Source organism: Astatotilapia calliptera, chromosome 6, assembly GCF_900246225.1.
Source record: "Astatotilapia calliptera chromosome 6, fAstCal1.2, whole genome shotgun sequence".
Classification (NCBI taxonomy): Eukaryota; Metazoa; Chordata; class Actinopteri; order Cichliformes; family Cichlidae; genus Astatotilapia; species Astatotilapia calliptera.
The window spans coordinates 36,824,664-36,845,852 of NC_039307.1; the positions used below are offsets into that span (position 1 = coordinate 36,824,664).

Below are 21,189 nucleotides of genomic sequence, written 5' to 3' on the forward strand. Positions count from 1 at the left end.
GACAGTGTCTACTAATCATATAAAGGTACTAATTTGTTCCATAAAAAAATAAAGTTTACCCTCGATAGCAAAAAATAATGACTTAATTAAGGCTCAGCTGTTAGTATAGATCCTAAAACAATTCAGATTAAACTTAGAACGAATATGCGCTTTAAAATGCCCAGTTATGTTGTATTAATTCAAACTCAAGATTTTATCTGTCTCTTGTCAATGACTCTGTTGCTAATCAGTTATGTAGGAGCAGGAGCTGTCTCATTAAATGTCTTAAAGGTTAACCTGTTGTTTAAGTAACTTGTCCTTTACGACTTACTGATCATGGGCATCTTCTCATGTGTCCTTTGGCAGATTCTTATAGAATTTTTCAGCTTCTTGAGGTGTTGAGAAAAGGTGGATCTTTCCATCGTACAGGATCCTGGGCCTATAGGGGTTGTGCTGGAATCCATGGAAGGCATTATTATCAATAAGCAGCTTGACAACCTGGTAAAAATCCCCATAGGATCCTAACCATTTCCGCAGACAGATCCTATGCAAATGTGATCTTGTGTAATTTGTTGTTTTCTTGCTTCCCAATATACCAGTTCTTTTTCTTGGAATTTTAAGAAACCAATGAGCACCGCTCTGTTCTGTTTCCCGGGGGCTAGCGTGCGATGTATTCGTTCCAGTGTGAATGACTTGTCAGGCGCTAGCCCCAGCATTTAGGTAGCATGTTGTTAATAAAGTCGAAGAGTGGTTGTTTCCCCTCTGCTTCCTCTCTTATGCCAAAGATGCACAAGTTCTTTCATTTTACTCGGTTTTCTAAGTCATCTGTTTTGGTTTCAAGAAGTAGGATTCTTTTGATAGTTCAGTGATGTTTCTGTTTTTTTCAAGTGTGCTTTCTACCTCAACAATGCAAGCCTCAGCCTCCTCGATATGAGCCGCCTGGTTCAATATGTCTCAGATTTGATTTGAACTCATCCAATACTTCATCTGTGTTGTGTGCTGGATTTGGTGCGGTTGTCTTAGTGCCTGTCTTGCGTCTTCGGGAAAGATTTCACACCGTTTGACAGATGAAGCTTTAGACATTTCAATGCTGTATATTCCAAACCACTCTAACAGCGTACAGTTTGTACGCTGTCTTAGTAGCAATCCCGCTATGCTGCCATCTTAAGGCTGGGCCACATGACCCCATCCCTATGGTATATCTTTGTTAATATTGTCATTTAAGCTTATCATCAGATAATGAAGAAATTTTACAGCTGCTCAAAACCTGTCATATCCACCTTAGCTTTCACAAATAGCGTGTTGTCTTTAACGTACAGAGCATTTTGGGGAGTTTGCAGCATATTGTGGGAAATAAAGCAAGGAAATCCAACAGCAACATTGGTCTGGGATTCAGGAGTGGGTTGTTGGAAGCATTTGGTGGTAGGGTCAGGTCTGAAGCTGAGACTCCGATGGTTAGAGGCACCACTTTGGTCCAGAACAGAGAGAGACACAGTCTGTCTGAAAGGCCATGGCAGAAGAGTGTCAAAGTCTCCAGGCATGAGGACTACATAAAGTGACAGGTGAGTACCTCTTCCCTCCCCATCCCCATTCAGATAGGCTTTAATGGCCATCTTGTATCCACAGCGTCCAGTGTAGAATGGCACACTTGTCAGGCATGACAGCTGACCATTGGCCTCTGCCCCACTCCTCTTCCCAAAGTCTTCAATTTTCCAGATCAACTTCCCATCATAAGATGTCACTTCAAGCTCCTGCAGGTGCTTTTTATTGAGATTAAGTTGAGCAGCATGAAGATGTAGGAGGCCTGAGTGACGCTTTAAGTTCTCCTCCAAGGTTCCTGGTTGAAGAACATAATAAGATCATTTAGCGAAATCCTGAAATATTCTTTACTGTCTAGACACGCCCAATCATTGTTGAATTATTTTACTGTTCATTTAGTTCAGAAAAACAGAGTAATAACCACCAAGGCTGGATTAACCTTTTCAGATTCCAGATTGTGATTATGAAGATAACTGTTGGTTGCAGCCTTAGTATCTTACCTCATTTCTTTTATGTGTTAATGACTTTATCCAGAAAGTTTATAGTAAATGAGCTCAGACTAAACGACATCCATAAAAGTCCATAAAGGGTCCTAATCTGGTATTTTAAATTTCAAAATCAGAAGCACAGACTGTTGGAAGGAGGACAACTGATATTTTTCTTCATTTTATATTGCATCAATGCAGAAATTACTCATTGTTTCAATTTACGATTAAGAACGTTTTTCATGTTCTTGAAAACATGAAAGTAAAGAAAGTGGAGAACTGGAACCTTCTCTTAACCTTGTTGAGACAAGTGGTGGATGGTGAAAGATATTACTGGAGGATCGCACCAGACTACTTGACATTGTCTAGCTACAGTCTCTGTTGCTAAATGAAGACAGCATATTTCATATCTGACCAAGTAACAATTTATTAATACAGGGAAGACGCTGTTACATTTACTGTGGTAAAGAGGTCTGAGGTTCAGTTACCTAGATGCTCTCTAAGCGCCTCAACTTCAGACACTTCCTGCATCGCAACATCCAGAGACTTCCTGAGCTGTGCTAGCTCCTCCAGATGAGGACGAAGCCCCCGAGACACCTGCTGGAGGTCCAGCTGGACAGAAGATAGGGTATCCTCTTGCCTTCTAAGAGTTCTCTGATAATACACAGACAGACATGGGTACAGTGGGGTAATTTGTGTGTTTATTTACATCAAATGTAAATAAAACATTCTCTAAATTTTATGGTAGTTAAAATTAAGAAAGACAGAATATAATCAACAAAAAAGAAAAAAAAATTCAGAAAAAAACATTGTTATCTGGCATCATGGGTAGATAAAATTGGGTATTATCAGCATTGCAGTAAAAATTAATGTTATGCCTTTTAATGATACTGCCAAAGGGAAGAATGCATAACGTAAACAGAATTGGTCCTAGCACAGAACCCTGTGAAACGTGTGAAGAGGCCTCTTCTTTTACATGAACTTGGAGTCTAGTACATAGATATGTTTTAAACCACTGTAGTGCAGTGCCTTTAACACCTACAGCATGGTCTAATGAAATATTATGGTCAACAGTATCGAATGCTGCACTGAGGTCTAGCAGGACAAGAAAGCTGTTCATTAAAGCTGTTTCTGTGCTGTGATGAGCTCTGAAACCTGACTGAAACTGTTCAAATAAATAAGTTATGTGTCCAGCAAACTTGCCTGAGTGGAATCTTCTCATTTGTCTTTGAACCTGGTCATGAGTGAAAATGATAGGTGGGGGAGGGGTGTCAGGACTTTTACCCGAAGCTATGGTGCCATGTGGAGGGGGAGGGAGAGAGAGTGCTGTGGCTGTGGATTGCACACTGACTACAAGTAAGTCAGTAGGAGGGTGAGCATTTATGGCAATGTTGAGTCTGTTGAAAAACAGATTCAACTCATTAGCTCTGTCCTCACCGCCCTGTCCTCTGTCCTCAAGTCTTGTGACTCCCTCATCTTTAAGATAAGATAAGATAACCTTTATTAGTCCCACACGTGGGAAATTTGTTTTGTCACAGCAAGAAGTGGACAGTGCAAAAGTTATGAGGCAAAAATTAGAATACAATAAGAATAAATACAGTACACAACTGTACAGAATAGAATAAAATGAAATACTATATACAGTAGAATAAAATAAAATAAATATACAATAAGATAAAAATAGAATACAAATACTTTAGAGGCCTTCCTCACTCAGAGGGGAAGACCAGTACCGTTTAAAGATCCAGTATTGGCTTTCATACAAGAGACCTGGTTTAGAGCTCATCAATTTATCAACACTAGCCCCTATCTTACCTCTAGAGCCTCTATCTGGTATAATAAGAAAATATTAATTGGTAAGAAACCGTTCAGGTGGGAGGCTTGGTTTAGGGCAGGTATCAACCAGGTGGGGGATTTATTTGGGCAAACTGGCATGAAATCATTTGTGGAAATCAGACAAGAATGTAATCTGGATCCAAGGGAAATTTGGAGGTTTTTTCAAGTTAGACACTGTATTAAAGCCATTTTGAACAATAACTCAGACCCTCCATCTAGTATTCAGGAGGTGTTTGCAGCTCCTGGTATCAATAGAATCAGAGCATCCAAATTCTATGGGATCTTCAGAGAGGCGCACTCTCCCAATTTGGAGGGGCTGAGGCAGTGCTGGGAGAAGGATCTGGGAATTCAGATTTCAGGGGATAGTTGGAAGAAGCTGGCTTCATCATGGTATGTTTGCTCACGTGAAGCACAATCTCAGCTTATCCAATACAAGTTGCTTCACAGAAATTACTGGACTCCCAGTAAGCTAGTCAATTTGAAGCTTGCTTACACTGACACCCGCTGGAAATGTCAGGAGGAAGCCGGGACCCTAGTTCATGTTGTATGGATGCCGGAAAAATGATTATTTGTGGGATGGGATCATTAACCTTGTGAATGATCTTTTTAATCTTCACCTTTCTAAGTCTCCAGCTTTGTGTGCCCTGGGTCTGTTACCTGACAGCAGTATTCTCACTAGAAGACAGAGACTATGGGTGCGTTTGGCTTTCATAACAGGCTGCAGGATAAGGCACTGGAAATCATCCAGCCCCTGTTGTTTCAGGGAATGGTCTGAACAAATGTCCAAGATGGCATTATATGAACAGGTTACGTACAGAGTTAAGGGGAGAGAAGATATTTTTGATCAGGTTTGGGGTCCCTTTTTGTTGTACATCGACAATGTCTCTTAGATAATGTGATACGTTGTTTTTTTTTTCTTATTTTGTTTTCCTTATGTCGTTGTCATTGTTGTTGTTGTTCTTTTTCTTTGACAGCCAGTAGAGGAAAGAAATTGGTCAAGGTCGAGTTTAGTTTCTAGGCACCTGGGTGTTCTGCCCCTTTTGTTCTTGTTTTTGCTGGTGTTTCCCAGTAGGCAGTTTCTTATTTTGTTTCTTCTGGTTTTTTTTCTTCTTTTTTTTCTCTTTTTTCTTTTGGTTTTCTTTAGCTATTGTTAGCTCTTATTTGTTTGTTGCTGTTAAGACGGAGAACTGACAATATTATTACTCCCGTTGTATATGTGTATATGTTTCTGTCCATCCAAAACATGAATAAAAAAAAGAAGATAGTAGCCATCCAAAATTCTACTTCTCTTTCTTCTGAAAGACTAATTATTATTATTATTATTATTATTATTATTATTATTATTATTATTATTATTTCCAATGTAGGTGAACTGAGAGTTAAAACAGAGTATGCTTAACATGTTCTACTAATTTGAATTGTTCTACTCAATTCAATTTTAGTTATATAGTGCTAAATCACAACAGTCACCTCAAGGTGCTTAATATTGTAAGCTTTCCCTTACAATTTTAAGCACCTTGAGGTGACTGTTGGGAAAACCTACATCTACACCAAACGTAACAGTTGTCTTATTCAACCAATGACTATTCAAGTAGTGGGCTTCCAAAACAGGTCAGCAAGTCAGCAAAAGTTATGGCTGAATTTTAAAAAAATCCACAATGGAAAGAGATTATTTAGCATGAACCTCAAACCAAAAGTGAGATTTTGAATTCTAGCAATGGTCCACTTTGTTTTCATTTTTCATTAATATCTAACATTCTTTGCCAAATATATCTACCAGCCCACCTCTGCACATGTCCAAACTGTGAAAGTCTGCCATCAAAGAGACTGGAGGCCTCCAAAAAATGCTGATGAACTTCTTGATAATATTTGGAGTGATCTATGCATTACACCTACACTACTATAGTTATCCCAAGGACTGAACACCGCTGTAATCATTCCGAGTACAGGGGTCTGGAAGCTGGTTGTCATAGTACTGGGTCTGTGAAATTTTTTTAAGTTATATTATTTGAATTATTGTTTTCTGCTTGTATTATATTTATATTTATAGTTCCTAGTTTCTGTTTTGTTTCTGTGCCTCCCCTGTGTTCCTGGTGTCATGTATCTGTTGAAGGTTTAGTTCTGTATTCTTGTTCTCTTTATTTTGTCTACGTGTGTTGTATGCTTAGTTCTGAGTCTTAGCACTCTGTCACTATGTCTTCCCTGTGTTCCATATCTAGTTACTTTTGTCTCTGTGTTTCATGTTTCCTTTGTTCCCGAGTCTCAGTCTGTCAGTCTGTGTCCGTTTCATGCTTCCTATTTTATTTTGATAGTCCTTGTCCTGTGTTCAGTATGTTGAGTTTAGCTTCCCCTTTGTCTCATTATGTTTGATTATTCCCTGCTCTCCTCCTGTATCTGAGTCCCTCATTACTAAATACACTCCCTTGTGTATTTAAGCCCTGTATTTTCCTCTGTCCATTGTTCCATCATTAACAATGATTTATGTATCCTCAAACTGTGTGTGGCTGTTTCAGAGATTGAAACTCTCCCAAGAGGCTGAGCCATCTCAACCTCCTGCAGCTGTTTCCACCTGGGAGCTCTGCCAGCCTTCTCAGATGAGAGCTAGGGTGAGCCGACCCAGATACCTTCATCATCGGCTAAGAGCTTGGGCACAAACAGCCCCAGCCTCCTCCTCTGTCAGCTGAGGGCTCAAGCGAGCTCATCCAGCCTGCAAAAGACTTAACATTTCTGCAGGCCGAGAAGCATCCTGAGCTGGCTTTGTGCCCTGCGCAGCTCCAGCTAGCTTCGCCTCACCCAGAGGTTTCCACACCTGCTGGTTTGATGTCTGTTTCCACTGGAGGCTCAGGAGAGCTGCTCCAGCTGATTGCGGCTTCCAAGCCACCATCCGTCTCCGCCGGGGCCTTAGGATAGTCCGCCCAGCCATCACCTGCTCAACTGCCAGTGGCTGCCATGTCACCTCCAGCACAATCACCAGCACAACCATCTGCAGGTGCCACACCACCGCCTGCAGCTCCATCACCCATAGCTTCCATGCTGCTGACTACTGAATCATCAGCTCAACCACCTGCAGCTTCTACGCACAGTCTCCCCCATCTCCATCTCCACCAGAGGTCAGTGCGCCGTCTGGTCCTGCCTCATCTGGCCCTGCACACCAGCCGTCTGCCAATGGCTGCCAAGTCGCACTGACACCAGCCACTTTCCACACCAGCACTTTCTTTGCCATCATGGCAGCCTTAGTTTTGCCTGTACCACCGCTGTTTCCCACGCAGTCGGCCTCCGAACCTGTTTTGCCACCGCTGCTGCTTCCCACATGACCCCCAGAACTGTGTTTTTCTCTGTTTTTTTCTGAGGAAATGATTTTATTTTCTTAAATAATTTCTTGAATAATAACATCACATTGTGTTATTGCCGGAAACCAAGAAAATGTCCAGGTATTTGACTTTTGTTTAATTCAAAAGACTGCTTGAAAATTGAGTTTTTCTAAATTGGAAAAGTGACTCTATTGTGCTATTCCTTTTAAGTTATAACTTTAAGTAGCAGGAACTGAATATTTTTTAATTTATATATTAAATGTGCTAATTTACATCCAGATCAAACTGGGTTTGTGCCCCAGAGGTTTTCCTTTTTTAACGTTCGGAGATTGATGAACATTATGTATCATAGGCATTGGGGGACTTGCAAGATCGCAGTACTGAGCTTAGATGCTGAAAAGGCATTTGACCAGGTCGAGTGGGCCTATATGCTTGGGGTACTGGTGGGGATGGGTATCGAAAACCGGTTCTTGTTGAGAACCGGTTCCCACTGTTTCAATTCCTTGGAATCGTTTGCCATTTTTGCAAACGATTCCCTTATCGATTCCAGTTGCCCCGAATGACGTCATCACGTTGCAGAGCGTCATTTACCTGGCAGGAAACAGGTAAGCGGCTCAAACGCTCAAAAGTTTGGTTATACTTTACGAGAACGGATGACAACAGGGCAACTTGCAATACTTGCAAAGTAGATATTTCATTTAAGGGAGGAAACACTACGAATATGCAAAAGCATTTGCTCACAAAACACGCGATGACCTTAAATGAATGTCGTGTTTTTAATTCCGCTCCGGACTCGTGAAGCTCAACCCAGCAGCAGCGGTAACGTTTGCACGTCCTCTCCCGTTAATGCGGCAGGTAAATAATCAACTAACAGTGCATATTATGTTAGCGCGATCTGCCTTATTACAAAACCTGCCATTACTGTGCTTTTAGGTGACCGTGATGAGAGAGACAGAGTCTGGCTCAGATGCTAGCAGCTCTCGCTGCAGTCTACCGGTAGCGTCTCCTTTCAGGCCAGGATAGACGAATGACACCAAGCAGTGACTAAGTTTGTGGTAAAAGGCTTGCACCCATTTGCCACAGCAGATGCCCCGATTTTCGGTAAGTGAATGTGTTTAATTGTAGGCAGGGACATTACTGGATATTCTTGTGTAATTGCCACAGAACAATTTATGTTATACTTTGTTATTGCTACTGAAGAATATTTATTTTATTATTTTACATTTACAATTTTTTTTCCTGGGGACCCTGTGACACCCCATTGAAGAGCCGTAGGCTGGATCTCTTAAGATCTCACTGCTGGGTTTGTAAGGCCATGTTACTCCTAAATTTCTATCTTGTTCAAAGAGAAGATATAAAACAAAGTTCTAAGCCAGGGGTGTCAAACTCAAACACACAGTGGGCCAAAATTCAAAACTGGAACAAAGTTGCGGGCTAACGTTAATATTTATTGAAATATATTTATTGCTCCAGATATAAGAATGAATCTTTTCTTATGGACTCAAACACGTTTTGCTGAAAAACTGAATATGGAACAAGCAAAGCTTAATACTAAACAATATATATATATTAGCTGTATAATACCAGTAGGCCAGCTCTGATAGTAATTTGGTATGGCTTCGCGGGCCAAATGTGATTAGGGGGCCAGAGTTTGACACCTATGTTCTAAGCTAATCGACCTTAGTGTTCTCCTTTTTTAAAGAGAATCGATAAAGAATCGAATCGTTAAACAGAATCGAAAATGGAATCGGAATCGTGAAAATCTTATCAATACCCATCCCTAGGTACTGGAGAAGTTCGGTTTAGGCGAACAGTTTATATCATGGGTTAATATGCTATATAGACATCCCACTTCTTCCATTCTCACTAACCAAGATAGATCAGCGCCTTTTTCTTTACACCGCAGGACACGACAAGGCTGCCCTTTGAGGCCTTTGCTCTTCTCAGTTGCTATTGAACCTCTTGCAGTAGACATTAGGAATGAGCCCTCCATTGACCCTGTCCGATTGGGGAATATCAAGCACTACATTTCTTTATATGCGGATGATGTTGTTTTGTTCTCATCAAATCCTGAGTGATCTGTTCCTGTACTATTGGATCTGGTGAGGTCATTTGGTGAAATCTCGGGTTATACAATTAACTGGCAGAAGAGTGAGTTTGTGGCTTTGACTGCAAACCTGGAAGTTGAGTTTTTGAAAACTTTGCCTTTTAAAATTACAGATAGATTGAAATACTTGGGTGTTACTTTGCCTAAGGATCATAAATTGATCTTTAAGCTGAATTATTCTGCACAAGTTGAAAAACTGAAAAAGGAAATGGAGGGCTCTCCCTATTTCCATGGTAGGTTTCATTAACATAATCAAAATGGTTTCTCCTCCTAAATTCTTATATCTATTTTTATATATTTTTGCCGACTCAGTAGTATTACCATTTGTTTGGGGCTTTAAAACTCACAGGATATCAAAAGTTCATCTACTTAAGGGGGTTAAGGGGGTTTTGGTCTGCCACGTTTTCAGTCTTATTATTGGGCTGTGAATGCTAGAACTCTTGCTTACTGGCAGGAAGAGTACAAAAAGGTCATGTTTGCTAATACCCCGCCCCCGGGTGGTTGTAGAGAGTGATGCTCTTCTTCTTTCGTCTTCTAATCCGCGAACCAAGGTCAATAATTTTATAGTTTTAAACTGCGTTAAAATCTTTAGTCAGATCAAAAAAGGTTGTGCACTACCAGACACTTCGATCCATACTCCAATATATCGTAATCATGCATTTCCACCCTCATGTTTAGATGCCTCTTTTGAGGTCTGGACACAGAAATGTATATTTACTCTTAAAGATTTATATATTGATAGGCAATTTGCATCATTTACCCAGTTGCAGAACAAGTTCTCTCTCCCTACATCACATTTTTTCCATTATTTACAGATAAGAAGCTATGTTCGTCAGAGTATCCTCAACTTTCCATTTCTTCCAGAGGAGGAGCCAATTTTTAAGCTCCTTCTGAGCTCCCCGGCTTCTAAAAAGTTGGTCTCTGGTTTTGTGAATGGTTTTTCAGAGTATTTGACTTTTAAATCTGACTTTTTGAAGACAGCATGGGAGGAAGAGTTTGGTTTGCTATTTGGAGATGAGGTTTGGGAGAGGAGTCTGTGTAGGATCCATTCTTGTTCTATAAATGCAAGGCATCCATTAATTCAATTCAAAGTGCTTCACAGACGTCATTATTCAAAAACTAATTTGCATAGGATTTTTCCTTCCATTAGTCCAATATGCGATCGTTATAAACTTGGAGAAGGCTCTCTTACCCATTTATTCTGGACTTGTCCCAAATTGCATAACTATTGGTTAAATGTTTTTCTGATATGTACAACTGCACATTAGAGCCACCCAATAACTGCATTGTTTGGATCCTCCTCTTCCCTTTTACACCTCAGCTCTGCTGCACAAACTACAATTCTGTTAGGAATGGTAATTGCTAAGAAAATTATCTTGGCTCTCTGGAAGTCTGACATTGTACCTCGTGGCTGGCAGAACTGATTGCTCTACTGCATATGGAGAGAATTAGGTATACATTAGAGGACAAACTTAGTACGTTTTTTAATGTGTGGCAGCCATTTTTAGATCATGTATTAAAACAAAGTCTTCTGATCAATAATTCAGTCTACCACCCTAGTGTTTTATTTTTGTAGCTTGCCAGTGTTGAAGTAGTATCTTTGTTGATGCAGTGTAATTTTTTGCCTTCTGTTTTTTTGCCCTTGCTGTTGTGTTGTCTGTTTTTTTTCTTTATATCAAAAATCTTAATAAACTTTTTTTTTTTAAATGTGCTAATTTTATTGCAGTCAAAAGGTACGTGTCAAATGTATTCAAACTCTTGAAGTTCTTATAAGCTTCAACTTAAAAAAAAATTAGGTTCTGGTAACTTTTGGGGTTTTGCAGTATAGTTGAACTTTAAGGGGCCTGTTTTGGGTTTAACCTCTTTGGGTTTAACTTCCAGTGTCCGCTGTTTTAAAGTGAATCTGGAAAGTATTTACAGTGCTTCACTTCCCTATATTGTCATGTTACAGCTAGGGATGGGTACCGGTTCTGACATAAACGGTAGTAACCAGAACAAAAAGCAGCGCACATTTGGTGTTTTATATCGGTGCTTTTTTTTCCTGAGATGTCATATGCTTCAGATTCTAGCCAATCATTTTTCATTTCACATACGTTCTTTTAGAGCAGATCTACAGATTAAAAATGCCCAAGGTGAAGCGGTCAAAGTCTGGCTGTACTTCACAGCAAAAGATGCAAACTCAGCAGCCTGCAACAAGTGCTTTAAGGTGATACTGTGCAAAGGAGGTAACACCTCAAATCTGATGAAACACCTGGCGACGCATAGCGTTGTTTTAAAAGCCGAGAAATGCGCCGTACCTACTACGGGTGGTTTGCCTGTTATCGGACTCGGAGTTAGCAACATCCCCCAAAAACCTGAAGAGGAGAGTCCTGGCCCCTAGCCCTGCCAGTGTAGCAGAAATGATGATGATGGCAGCAGCAGCCGTTCTTCTCTGCGTGAGTAGCTTAATGTTGTTCGTGTGTAATTTACGTTGAGTAGGCTAACCACGTTATTACATTAATGCATGTAAGGTGAACTAGCAAACAGCGTTGTAGTTACATGCGGCTTCTTGTTTAATGGCAGATACTCCCTTCACCCTGGCCAAAAAGGGTAAAATGACCAAAGAAAAAGTGGAAAACAGCTAAACATGAGAGGTTTTTGGACAAAGTTTGTGTTTTTTCCATTGTTTAAGCACTGCTTCCAGCCAAGAGTGATACCATATATGCCCCATAGCTGCAGAAAAGGCTAACATTGTTATCTTTTTACAAAAAAAACAGCTAAACATGAGAGGTTTTTGGACCAATTTTGTGTTCTCCATTCTTTAAGCACCGGTTCGAGCACCGGTTCGAGCACCGTTTAAGCACCGGCACCGTTTCAAAAGTACCGGTTTGGCACCGGTGTTGGATAAAACCTAAACGATACCCATCCCTAGTTACAGCGTCATTAAAAATGGATAAAATTCATTTTCAGCCTGAAATTCTACACACAATACCATTAATGACAAAGTGAAAAAAGTTTGCTTGAAACTTTTGAAATTTAGTAAAAGTAAAAAACAGTTGTACATAGGTATATGCAACATTTGCTCAATACTTTGTTGCAGTACTTTTTGAAGCAATTACAGCCTCAAATCTTTTCGAGTATGATGCAACAAGTCTTTTTTTCTGCAGTTTCTTCTTTGCAGAAAATCTCAAGCTCTATCATGTGGGGAGGAGGGATGGGGAGTGTCAGCGCACAGATCTCTCTAGAGATCTGCAGTCAGTTTCAACCTGATCTGTCAATCAGGTTCGAAGTCTGGTCTCTGGCTGTACCACTCAAGGATATTTACAGAACCGCCTCTGTACATTGCTGCATTCATCTTTCCCTAAATGATGAATAGTTTCCCAATTCCTGCTGTTGAAAAAAATCTCTATAGCATGATACAGCCAACACCATGCTTCACTGTAGGGATGGCATTGGGCATTGAGTCTGAGTCACAGCCCTTTGCAGCATGTCTTCCCCTTTCTCTCACCCTTTGCTTTCCTGTTGATTTTTCACTCTCCCTATCAAAAAAGCCAATTAAAGGCCAAAAAACTCTATGGGATGTTATATAGACAGTGTATTTCCAAATCATGTCCAATCAGCTGAATTGACCACAGATCAAGCCAGTTGTAGAAACATGATCAATGAAAATAGGATGTACCTGAACTCAATTTTAAATGTTATGGTTTTGAATACTCATGTAGGTGTTATATTTCTTATTTTCCCTTTTAATAAATTTGCAATAATTTCAAGCAACCTTTTTTTACTTTGTCATTAGGCAGCATTGTGTTTAGAATTTTAAGGTAAAATATCAATTCAATCCTATCCCCGGGCGCCTGCTTAGTGGGCTGCCCACTGCTTCACTGAGTGAATGGGTCAAATGCAGAGAAAAACAAGTAATTTCCCCATGGGGATCAATAAAGTATCCATTATTATTATTATTATTATTATTATTATTATTATTATTATTTGGAATATAGCTGTAATATGACAAAATGTGGAACAGGTGAACTGCTGTGCATAGTTTCCAGATGCACTGTAAGACAGAAAGTCAAAGAAGCTCCTCAAAGTTTAAATATAGCCATTACGAAAAAATAAAAGTAAAACTGAAATAAAATTCATCAGCATCATCCTGACTACAAATATGATAAAAGTAAAGACAGTATATGGAGAGTTGACAAGTCAGATTGTAGCCGTGTTTTAACCTGAGCCATGGAGACCGCATGCTCATGATTGCTGCTCAGCTGCAAAAGTGGTCTGAATTGCTTCTGCAGTCCAGTAAGTAGCAAAGTGTCTGTCTGGACCTCCTGCTCCATTTCCAGCGAATCCTCTTGGAAAACTTCCATCTGAGACAGGGAGAGAACAGTCAAAGGTAAACACACAGCTTGTTGTCACATTTATCTCTTAGACATTTATCTTGTCATCTTATACTAAATGAGCTATGCTGGTGAGAAAATCTTGGATATAATCCTTTGAATACTTAATGTAACTTTTTCAAGTAAGAGTTTATTTTTAATAATATACTAAGTTACTTATAAAATCAGAATATTCTAAACTCTCACAAGAAAAGAAAAATATGTTATTGGAGAAATCTTGATTATTATTGTGAATTATGAGTTTTTCTGAAACGGAGCAGATTTTTTCATATTTCACGTGCTATTCTGCAGGAGCCTACACATTTTGATTCCTTTAATAACTCCTGGACCACTGTCAACATGAGCTTATATGTGAACCTCACCGTCATGCCTCTAACCCAATGACTGCTGTTATATATGTGTACTGTTGTACAGTATCAATATCATTATGTAAAGTGGAAATACTTGTTTCTCCAGGTGGGTATTGCTCCTCAGGACCAGCAGCATGTGGTGATTGATAGCTTTGTCTTCATGAAGCTTGGCATTCCTTCTTTTACCCTGTGAATCATAGCATAACAGGAAAAAAGTCACTTGATCTTAAACGTCCAAGCAACCAATTTCACTATTTCATCAGTTGAACTAACCTGTACAGAGCAGCCAAATTTCTTAAAACAGCAGTCATTGTTAACTTCAGGACATAACTGTCTATGACTGGTCAGCTGGAAAGCAAGAAAAGAAAAAAAATCAGGTTACTAGATGACTTTGTGGAATACTTAACTGATTGGTCAGCAATTCTTGGGGTCTGTATATGTGAATCAGAAACTGTTACATCAGCTTATACTATATATAACTACAGCAACAATGTCCTTTTAATAATTTTCACAATTTTAGACTCTGGTAGCACTATAGTGCTTTTTTTTGCTAAGCTGTCCACTGTTTTGTATATAAATGATGTATATACTGAATGCAGGGGATGGGATATACATAACTGCCAGTTATTTCAGATTGTGCCACTGACGTACAAGAGTTGCTATTTGAATAATGCGGACATATATCTTCTTGGTTAAAGTTGATCTCTTTCCTCACCCCCATCCTTCAGTGATACCCTTCTGGTTTTGTTATGATGTCTGATTTAGTACTAAAACTGAGAAAAAACTGAAACAACCAACCAGCTCTGGTAGAATATTTGTGTACTACAGCTGGTTGTTTGTTTGAAACAGCAACAGTTAGATGATGGCTGTTCCTGCAGAGCTATGATGTGATTCAGAAGATGAGCTCACCTTGTGTCTGGGGACCTTTTGGGAACAGCCTTCAGGACAGTCTACCTTCACATCTGGACACAAGCTCTGCACATGATCCTATGGAGCACAGAGTCACCACAAAGTCACATCATAAATTTATACTTGTACTGTATTTTAAGAGTAAATTAGTTACACTTCAGGAAGAGAAGCATTCAATTAGATTTTGGCTGTGTATTTTCGTTGGTGAGATAAAGTCCACCCCTGACAGCAAATGAAATCCTTTAGTAATTAGCACCAATCCTGACCTGAGAAAGCTGGACCAAGAACAGCTGGAAAGATTTGGATCACCATTCTCAGTGGTAAAAGAAAAGGTGCAGTTGTTCCTCTTCTGTGCTGTGTCAGTGGACTTTACCTGAATGAGGCTGAGCTGGAACAGCTGCCTGCAGTGTGGGCAGGGTTCCCTGCGGTATGGACAGATGTTGGTCAGGTGTTCTTGCAAGTGCCTCCTCTGTAACACTGCAATGCAGCCTGTATTGGTGCATTGCACTTGCTCATACTGACATGACTTCAGGTGCTCCTGCAGGGAGTGAACAGATTACCTCAGTTGTATAGATCTGAGCCAAACATGACTTCAGCTATTTGAAAAACCAAAGAGTGATATTGCAGTGGCAATGTCCAAAACTTCAATAGTCTTGTTATCAACACTAGCACACAGATTTTAGCTAAAAACACCATGCTCACCTTATTTCTGCTATGCAAAACATGGTGTGTCCTTGTGGGCCAGAGAGTCAATATGCATATTTAGCATGAACATCTAATCTATTAAGTTGTTAGACTACAATTTGCATATATAGAGTTTACCTGCAGATTGTTTAATGTGAAAATAGTCGTGCATGCTGGGGCATTGGTGCAGTACACTTCTAAACTGGAAATTTCACGTTTGCAGCAGTTATCCTGGAAAACCTGCATGGAAAAAATATTTCTTATAACTTCAACAAATCAAAAGTGCATTTTCAAACTAACACTGAAATTTTCAAACTAAAACTGACAACACCGTTTGCATGTGTCGTCATGTGTTGTCAGTGTATCTTTTCCTTCTGTGTCCAAGAGCTCCACTGATGTCCAAAAAAACATAGAACCATACTGTTACATTTGAGAGCATGGTCAAAGGAGCTTGCAAAGAAAAGCGTCTGGACTTCTTTAAGTTGCTTGAAGACGTTTCACCTCTCATCCGAGAAGCTTCTTCAGTTCTAAGGTCAAATGAAGAATGAAGAAGCTTCTCGGATGAGAGGTGAAACGTCTTCAAGCAACTTAAAGAAGTCCAGACGCTTTTCTTTGCAAGCTCCTTTGACTACGATGACCTGGATGACTGAGAACCTTCACAGACATTTGAGAGCATGGATTTTCACTACCTTGAACACACACAGTCACTTCAATTCAATTTTATTTATATAGCACCAAATTAAAAAAAACAGTTGCCTCAAGCTGCATTGTAAGGTAAAGACCCTACAATAAAACAGAGAAAACAGAGGAACCCCCCCCCCAGGAAACCCCCAAATGCTTTGGTGACAGCGGGAAGGGAAAACTCCCCTTTTAACAGGAAGAAACCTCTGGCAAAACCAGGCTCAGAGAGGAACAACAATCTGCCGCAACCAGTTGGGGGTGAGGGAAGGAAGACAGGAGAAATCACACAAATTATACATTATTTAACCTTAAATCTTGACCTGACTGTGGTGCTGAAGCAAAGGTCAGTGAAATTTTCATTATTCAGCCACAAACACTTCTTTATCAACTAGCTCAAAAAACTCATTGAATAATAATGAATGTATGCTATGACAAAGTAAAACATGTACTTCTTCACAGTTAGTTTCACATAATGGCAAATAGACTGATTCTTAAATCTTGCTATTGTACTCTACATGAGTATTCAAATCACTTTATGCAACTCATTTACTTTTATATGTCATTATTTGCAGCTGGTCCTCTGCTTTACTGTTTAGATTCTGTACTTTCATTACATAGGTTTTGGCCACTCAGGTAGCTAATTTAAGAGAAACATTCTACTGTACACTACAACTATTAGAGACACAGCAAATATTGTTGAAACCTCAGTGTTATCGCTTAAAAAACACAGGCTCTTGTGATGTTAGTCTATGTGTATGAAGAAGATATTGTGTTTATTTAAAAAAAAAAAGACAAATGGATTTTATTTATTTATTGCAATGATCTGTTTCAATTTGCAAGAGACAGTCTGACCCCACCTCTATTCTATGTGAAAATGTAAATATTACTGTTGTACCATAACCACTCTTGACCAGGGAGATGACATCAGGGTATCAATCATGTTTGTTGACCCATAGGCCATTTATTTTGCTATATGAATCTTTTACATTTGCTTCTTTTTTTTCTTTTATTTGTTTTTTTTTTTAAAAAGGTCAAACATATCAGGTAAAGGTGGGTGTATAGCAACTCATTTTTAGTTCATTATTTGAGGCCCACTTCTTTCCAGTAGCAGGACACTTTATTTTCAGTTGTTTCAGTGAGAGACAATCCTATATATTATTACAATCCTGATTAAATAAAAAATCTTAATAATTAATTTTACTATGAAAATAAATGTTTCTATTAAAAAAAGTTTGTTTTATATGCTGTCAATTATAGTTCTTATGAAGAAATTCTGAATCAGTAAAAATTGGTATTGGCATGTCACACTTGGACCTGCCAAGAAAACCGTAAATGGCACAGCTCTAGCTTCTGCAGAAGCTAAAAGTCTGCCTGACAAATTACAGCTGCCCTCTGTCTCACCTCAGTTGTTGTGATCACAGCTTTGTCCACTGGGCAAACTGGGTTGGACGGTGATGAACTCTCCCTGCAACACCAAGCACAATGACCCAACCATACATTTTTTAAGGAGGACATGTGTTAAAATAAGTGTGTTTTAAGGTAGACTGTGTCAGTAAGGGTGCTATGTCAACCAGCTCATGTCTTAAATTGACTGAACTTTTTTAATAGATGGACTGTAAGACCAATATGTTTAACTTGAACAGCTTTTCTTTTAGTTCTTTTCAATTTCACGTGTGTTTTTTGGGAGACTATATCAAATTTTTTACAAGGCTTGTGTCAGTATAAATGTGGTTTTATGTGAACTGTGCCAGTGTGTGTGCATCTTAAGGTGTACTAGCTCTTACAATAGTCCTTGGAGACAGTGGAAGCAGTAGATGTGACCACAGGAGTTTTGCTGGGGATTGAGCACCACCTCTCTGCAGATTGGACAAACAAATTCCTCCTTCAGCTTCAACACAAACTTTAACCTGTGCCTGATGGAAGCCAGCTCTGAATCCCAGGAGACTGTGGGGCCCGACAACCTCCTTCTGGATTCCTCAGACCCCAGCCTCGACTCTTCGGACCTCAACGAGTAGGTCTCAGAGGGAATGCTTGCCTCCTCCGGGGATCCTCCCTGATTTGTATTTGCTGTTGCCATGAGCTTGCAAGAGGCCAGAATAAAGAGCTAGTACAGGTGATTGAAATATAGAAATATGATATAGAAAATTGTGCAGTGCAAAATGGCATCACTACGTTGGGGGTTGCCACAGTGGATCATCTGACTCCAACACACCCTATGCTTAGCATCCTCCTCTGTCACATCAACCCTCTGCATATACATCCATGAATCTTCTCTGTGGTCTTCCTCTTTTTGTCCTGCCTGGCAGGTCTATATTCAAAATCCACTGTCTCCATTTCTAATATATCCACTATTCCTCTTCTGCACATGCCAGCCTTGTCTCTCTAACTTTGTTTCCAAACCACTCAACCTCAGGTCTCACTACCATTTTGTAAATCTTTCCTTTCGTTTTCATTGGTATCACTGTCACAAATCACACCTGACACTAATCCCAACCCACTTCTTCACCTCTCTTGTCCACAATGCATTGCTTTCAATGGTTGCCCCCAGGTTTTTAAACTCATCTACCCTTACTATCTCTGACACCATAACATGCTTTCCCCCAAAGTCCATCCATCCATCCGCTACCGCTTTTCCTTTTCAGGAGCCTATCCCAGCTGTCGTAGGGCGAGAGGCGGGGTACACCCTGGACAGGTCGCCAGTCTGTCACAGGGCTAACACACAAGGACAGACAACCATTCACACTCACATTCACACCTAGTGACAATTTGGATTTTCCAATTAACCTATCCCCACAAACTGCATGTCTTTGGACGGTGGGAGGAAGCCGGAGTACCCGGAGGGAACCCACGCAAACACGGGGAGAACATGCAAACTCCACACAGAAAGACCCCGGCCTGATGGTGGAATTGAACTCAGGACCTTCTTGCTGTGCGGCAACAGTGCTAACCACCGTGCCACCGTGCTTTCCCCCAAAGTCTGTAGCATATATAGTAATACATGTAAAAAAAGAAAAAAAGAAAAACAAAACTATAGGCAGAGCTTTAATAACAAATCCAACTTCTACAACGCATTAGGAAATCATAACTAAAAGTAAAGTATTTCGGATCAATCATCCCGTTATCATCAAAAGAACAAGACTGTACATTTCTAGGTGTGTGCGCACAGTTACAGCACACAGTGGGGCGTCATACACAGCACATGCTAATGATAGGTACACGTGAACTTTATCTTTGCCGCTACTATACTGCTATGAAACCGTAAAAACAACGTTAATTGTGCGTTAAATGTATTTAAAGTAAAAGAGACAGAGGTCGTTGTGTTGTCTGTGCTCAGTCTACTGGGGAATCCCCGCTGCTGCGTCTTTCTTTACATTTCAGCTCAAATTAATGCTCTGGAGGCCGTTTTACTTACTGCTATGCTTCTCTCAAACAACTTTAAGCACCTTTCGGATATTTAACGCGTTTATCCTCTGAAAAGTTTCGAACGCCAGATGTTCCCACTGAGCACCACGGCTGATTTACTTTCATTTTCCACTGTGAGTCCAAGCTTCAGCGTTTGGTTTTCTTACCTCAGTAAGTGAATCTCTCTGAAGACATTAAAACACTTCAAGACAGCGATCCATGCAGTCCCAGCATGGATCAATGTTAATGATCGCTATTGATGATCCTATGATAGGCAGCGCAGCCGTAGCAGCAGGAGAAGGAAACGTTAATGCAGGAAGTGATTCAACAACCTGCTGCTGCCCGATGCTATAGGCCTATTGCAGCTCACACGAGGTAAGAAAAATCGTTTCATTCAAACTGTAATGAAAGGCAAGTTACAAGATTAATATCAACCACTGTTGGAAGAAGTACTCAGAACATTTACTCAGATTAAAATCCAGTAATCTAGATTGATATGCTACATCACTCCAACGAAATACAGCGTACATAATGAAGTTGCAGTGCAACTCTAAGGGCTCTTCTCTTGAATCTGTCTGCTGTTACCGTAGGCTACTTTTTTTTTAACTGTTTAGTGAGATTTTTGTACATTTTTACGCTGGTGACACAGAACTATACCTGCCACTTACACCATTTGAACCTGGTATGTTGGCTGTCTTTGTGAAATTCAGAATTGAATATCAAATAATTTCCTCCGGCTAAATTTCACCTCAGCGGCTTGATTTTTTCATTAGAGCAAAGAGATCGGATCACAATGCTCTCATGTTGGCACCTTTACGCTGACTCCCAGTGTATTTTATAATTTACATTAATATTTTATTGGTTATTTTTAAGTACCTGCTCATAGCGACATCCGGAACCTGTTGTTACCCAGTACTAGTAGAGATCTTGCAGACTCTGAAGGAAATCAGGTCGGCGGAACCCCGACTTAAAACACACCTTTAAGTCAAGAAGTTTAAGATAAGGCCCTCTCTGACTTTTTAATTAGTTTTGAATTGTCTTTTTATTTCTTGCGTTTATTACTTTTGCTTTAATCTGTTGTCTCTGTAAATGTCTTTGCAACATGGACTTTGAAAAGTGCTAAATAAATAAAGCGTTATTATTTTACTAGTCTTATTATTATTAATACTAACAAGAAGAAGAAGAAGATGAATAAAACCAGTCATGGTACAAATATATTTTTTTAATGACATTGGCAAATGGCCTCAGAAGGACATGTCAGGAGCTTCATGTTAACATCAATATTTTTTACCATACTGAAACTCAAAGGACTCTATGATTCTGGTTACATTGAATGCTGTGATTCCAAAAAGCATTAAGAGCACTTGCACAATGAGTTGTTTTTTTTTAAACACCAAGTCCAAAGTGGTAGCACCAGGAAGAAAGGGAATAAATAGCAGACACTCAAATGGCTTACTTTTACTTACCCAATAAAATCTAAACATAATGGGGAAAAAAACAACAACAATAGAACAATTAAAGGAAAACTTTTAC

At 39.7% G+C, this 21,189-nt stretch overlaps 1 protein-coding gene across 2 annotated transcripts; it reads right to left on the minus strand.

Moving 5' to 3' along the window:
• Nucleotides 1-493: 493 nt before the first annotated feature.
• traf5 (Tnf receptor-associated factor 5) lies at nucleotides 494-20,104 on the minus strand. Of its 2 annotated transcripts, XM_026172003.1 has the most exons (11): nucleotides 19,824-20,104; nucleotides 18,039-18,334; nucleotides 17,656-17,719; nucleotides 15,712-15,813; nucleotides 15,263-15,427; nucleotides 14,890-14,967; nucleotides 14,254-14,328; nucleotides 14,075-14,167; nucleotides 13,460-13,600; nucleotides 2,492-2,657; nucleotides 494-1,816 (listed from the first exon to the last, which is right to left on the minus strand). In XM_026172003.1, the coding sequence occupies exons 2-11, from the start codon at nucleotides 18,329-18,331 to the stop codon at nucleotides 1,230-1,232; spliced, it is 1,764 nt and encodes a 587-aa protein (XP_026027788.1). In that variant the 5' UTR covers nucleotides 18,332-18,334; nucleotides 19,824-20,104; the 3' UTR covers nucleotides 494-1,229. The 2 variants fall into 2 exon arrangements, with proteins under 2 accessions (XP_026027788.1, XP_026027789.1); XM_026172004.1 differs by lacking the exon at nucleotides 19,824-20,104 and having other exon boundaries at nucleotides 18,039-18,473.
• Between the last annotated feature and the right edge of the window lie 1,085 nt (nucleotides 20,105-21,189).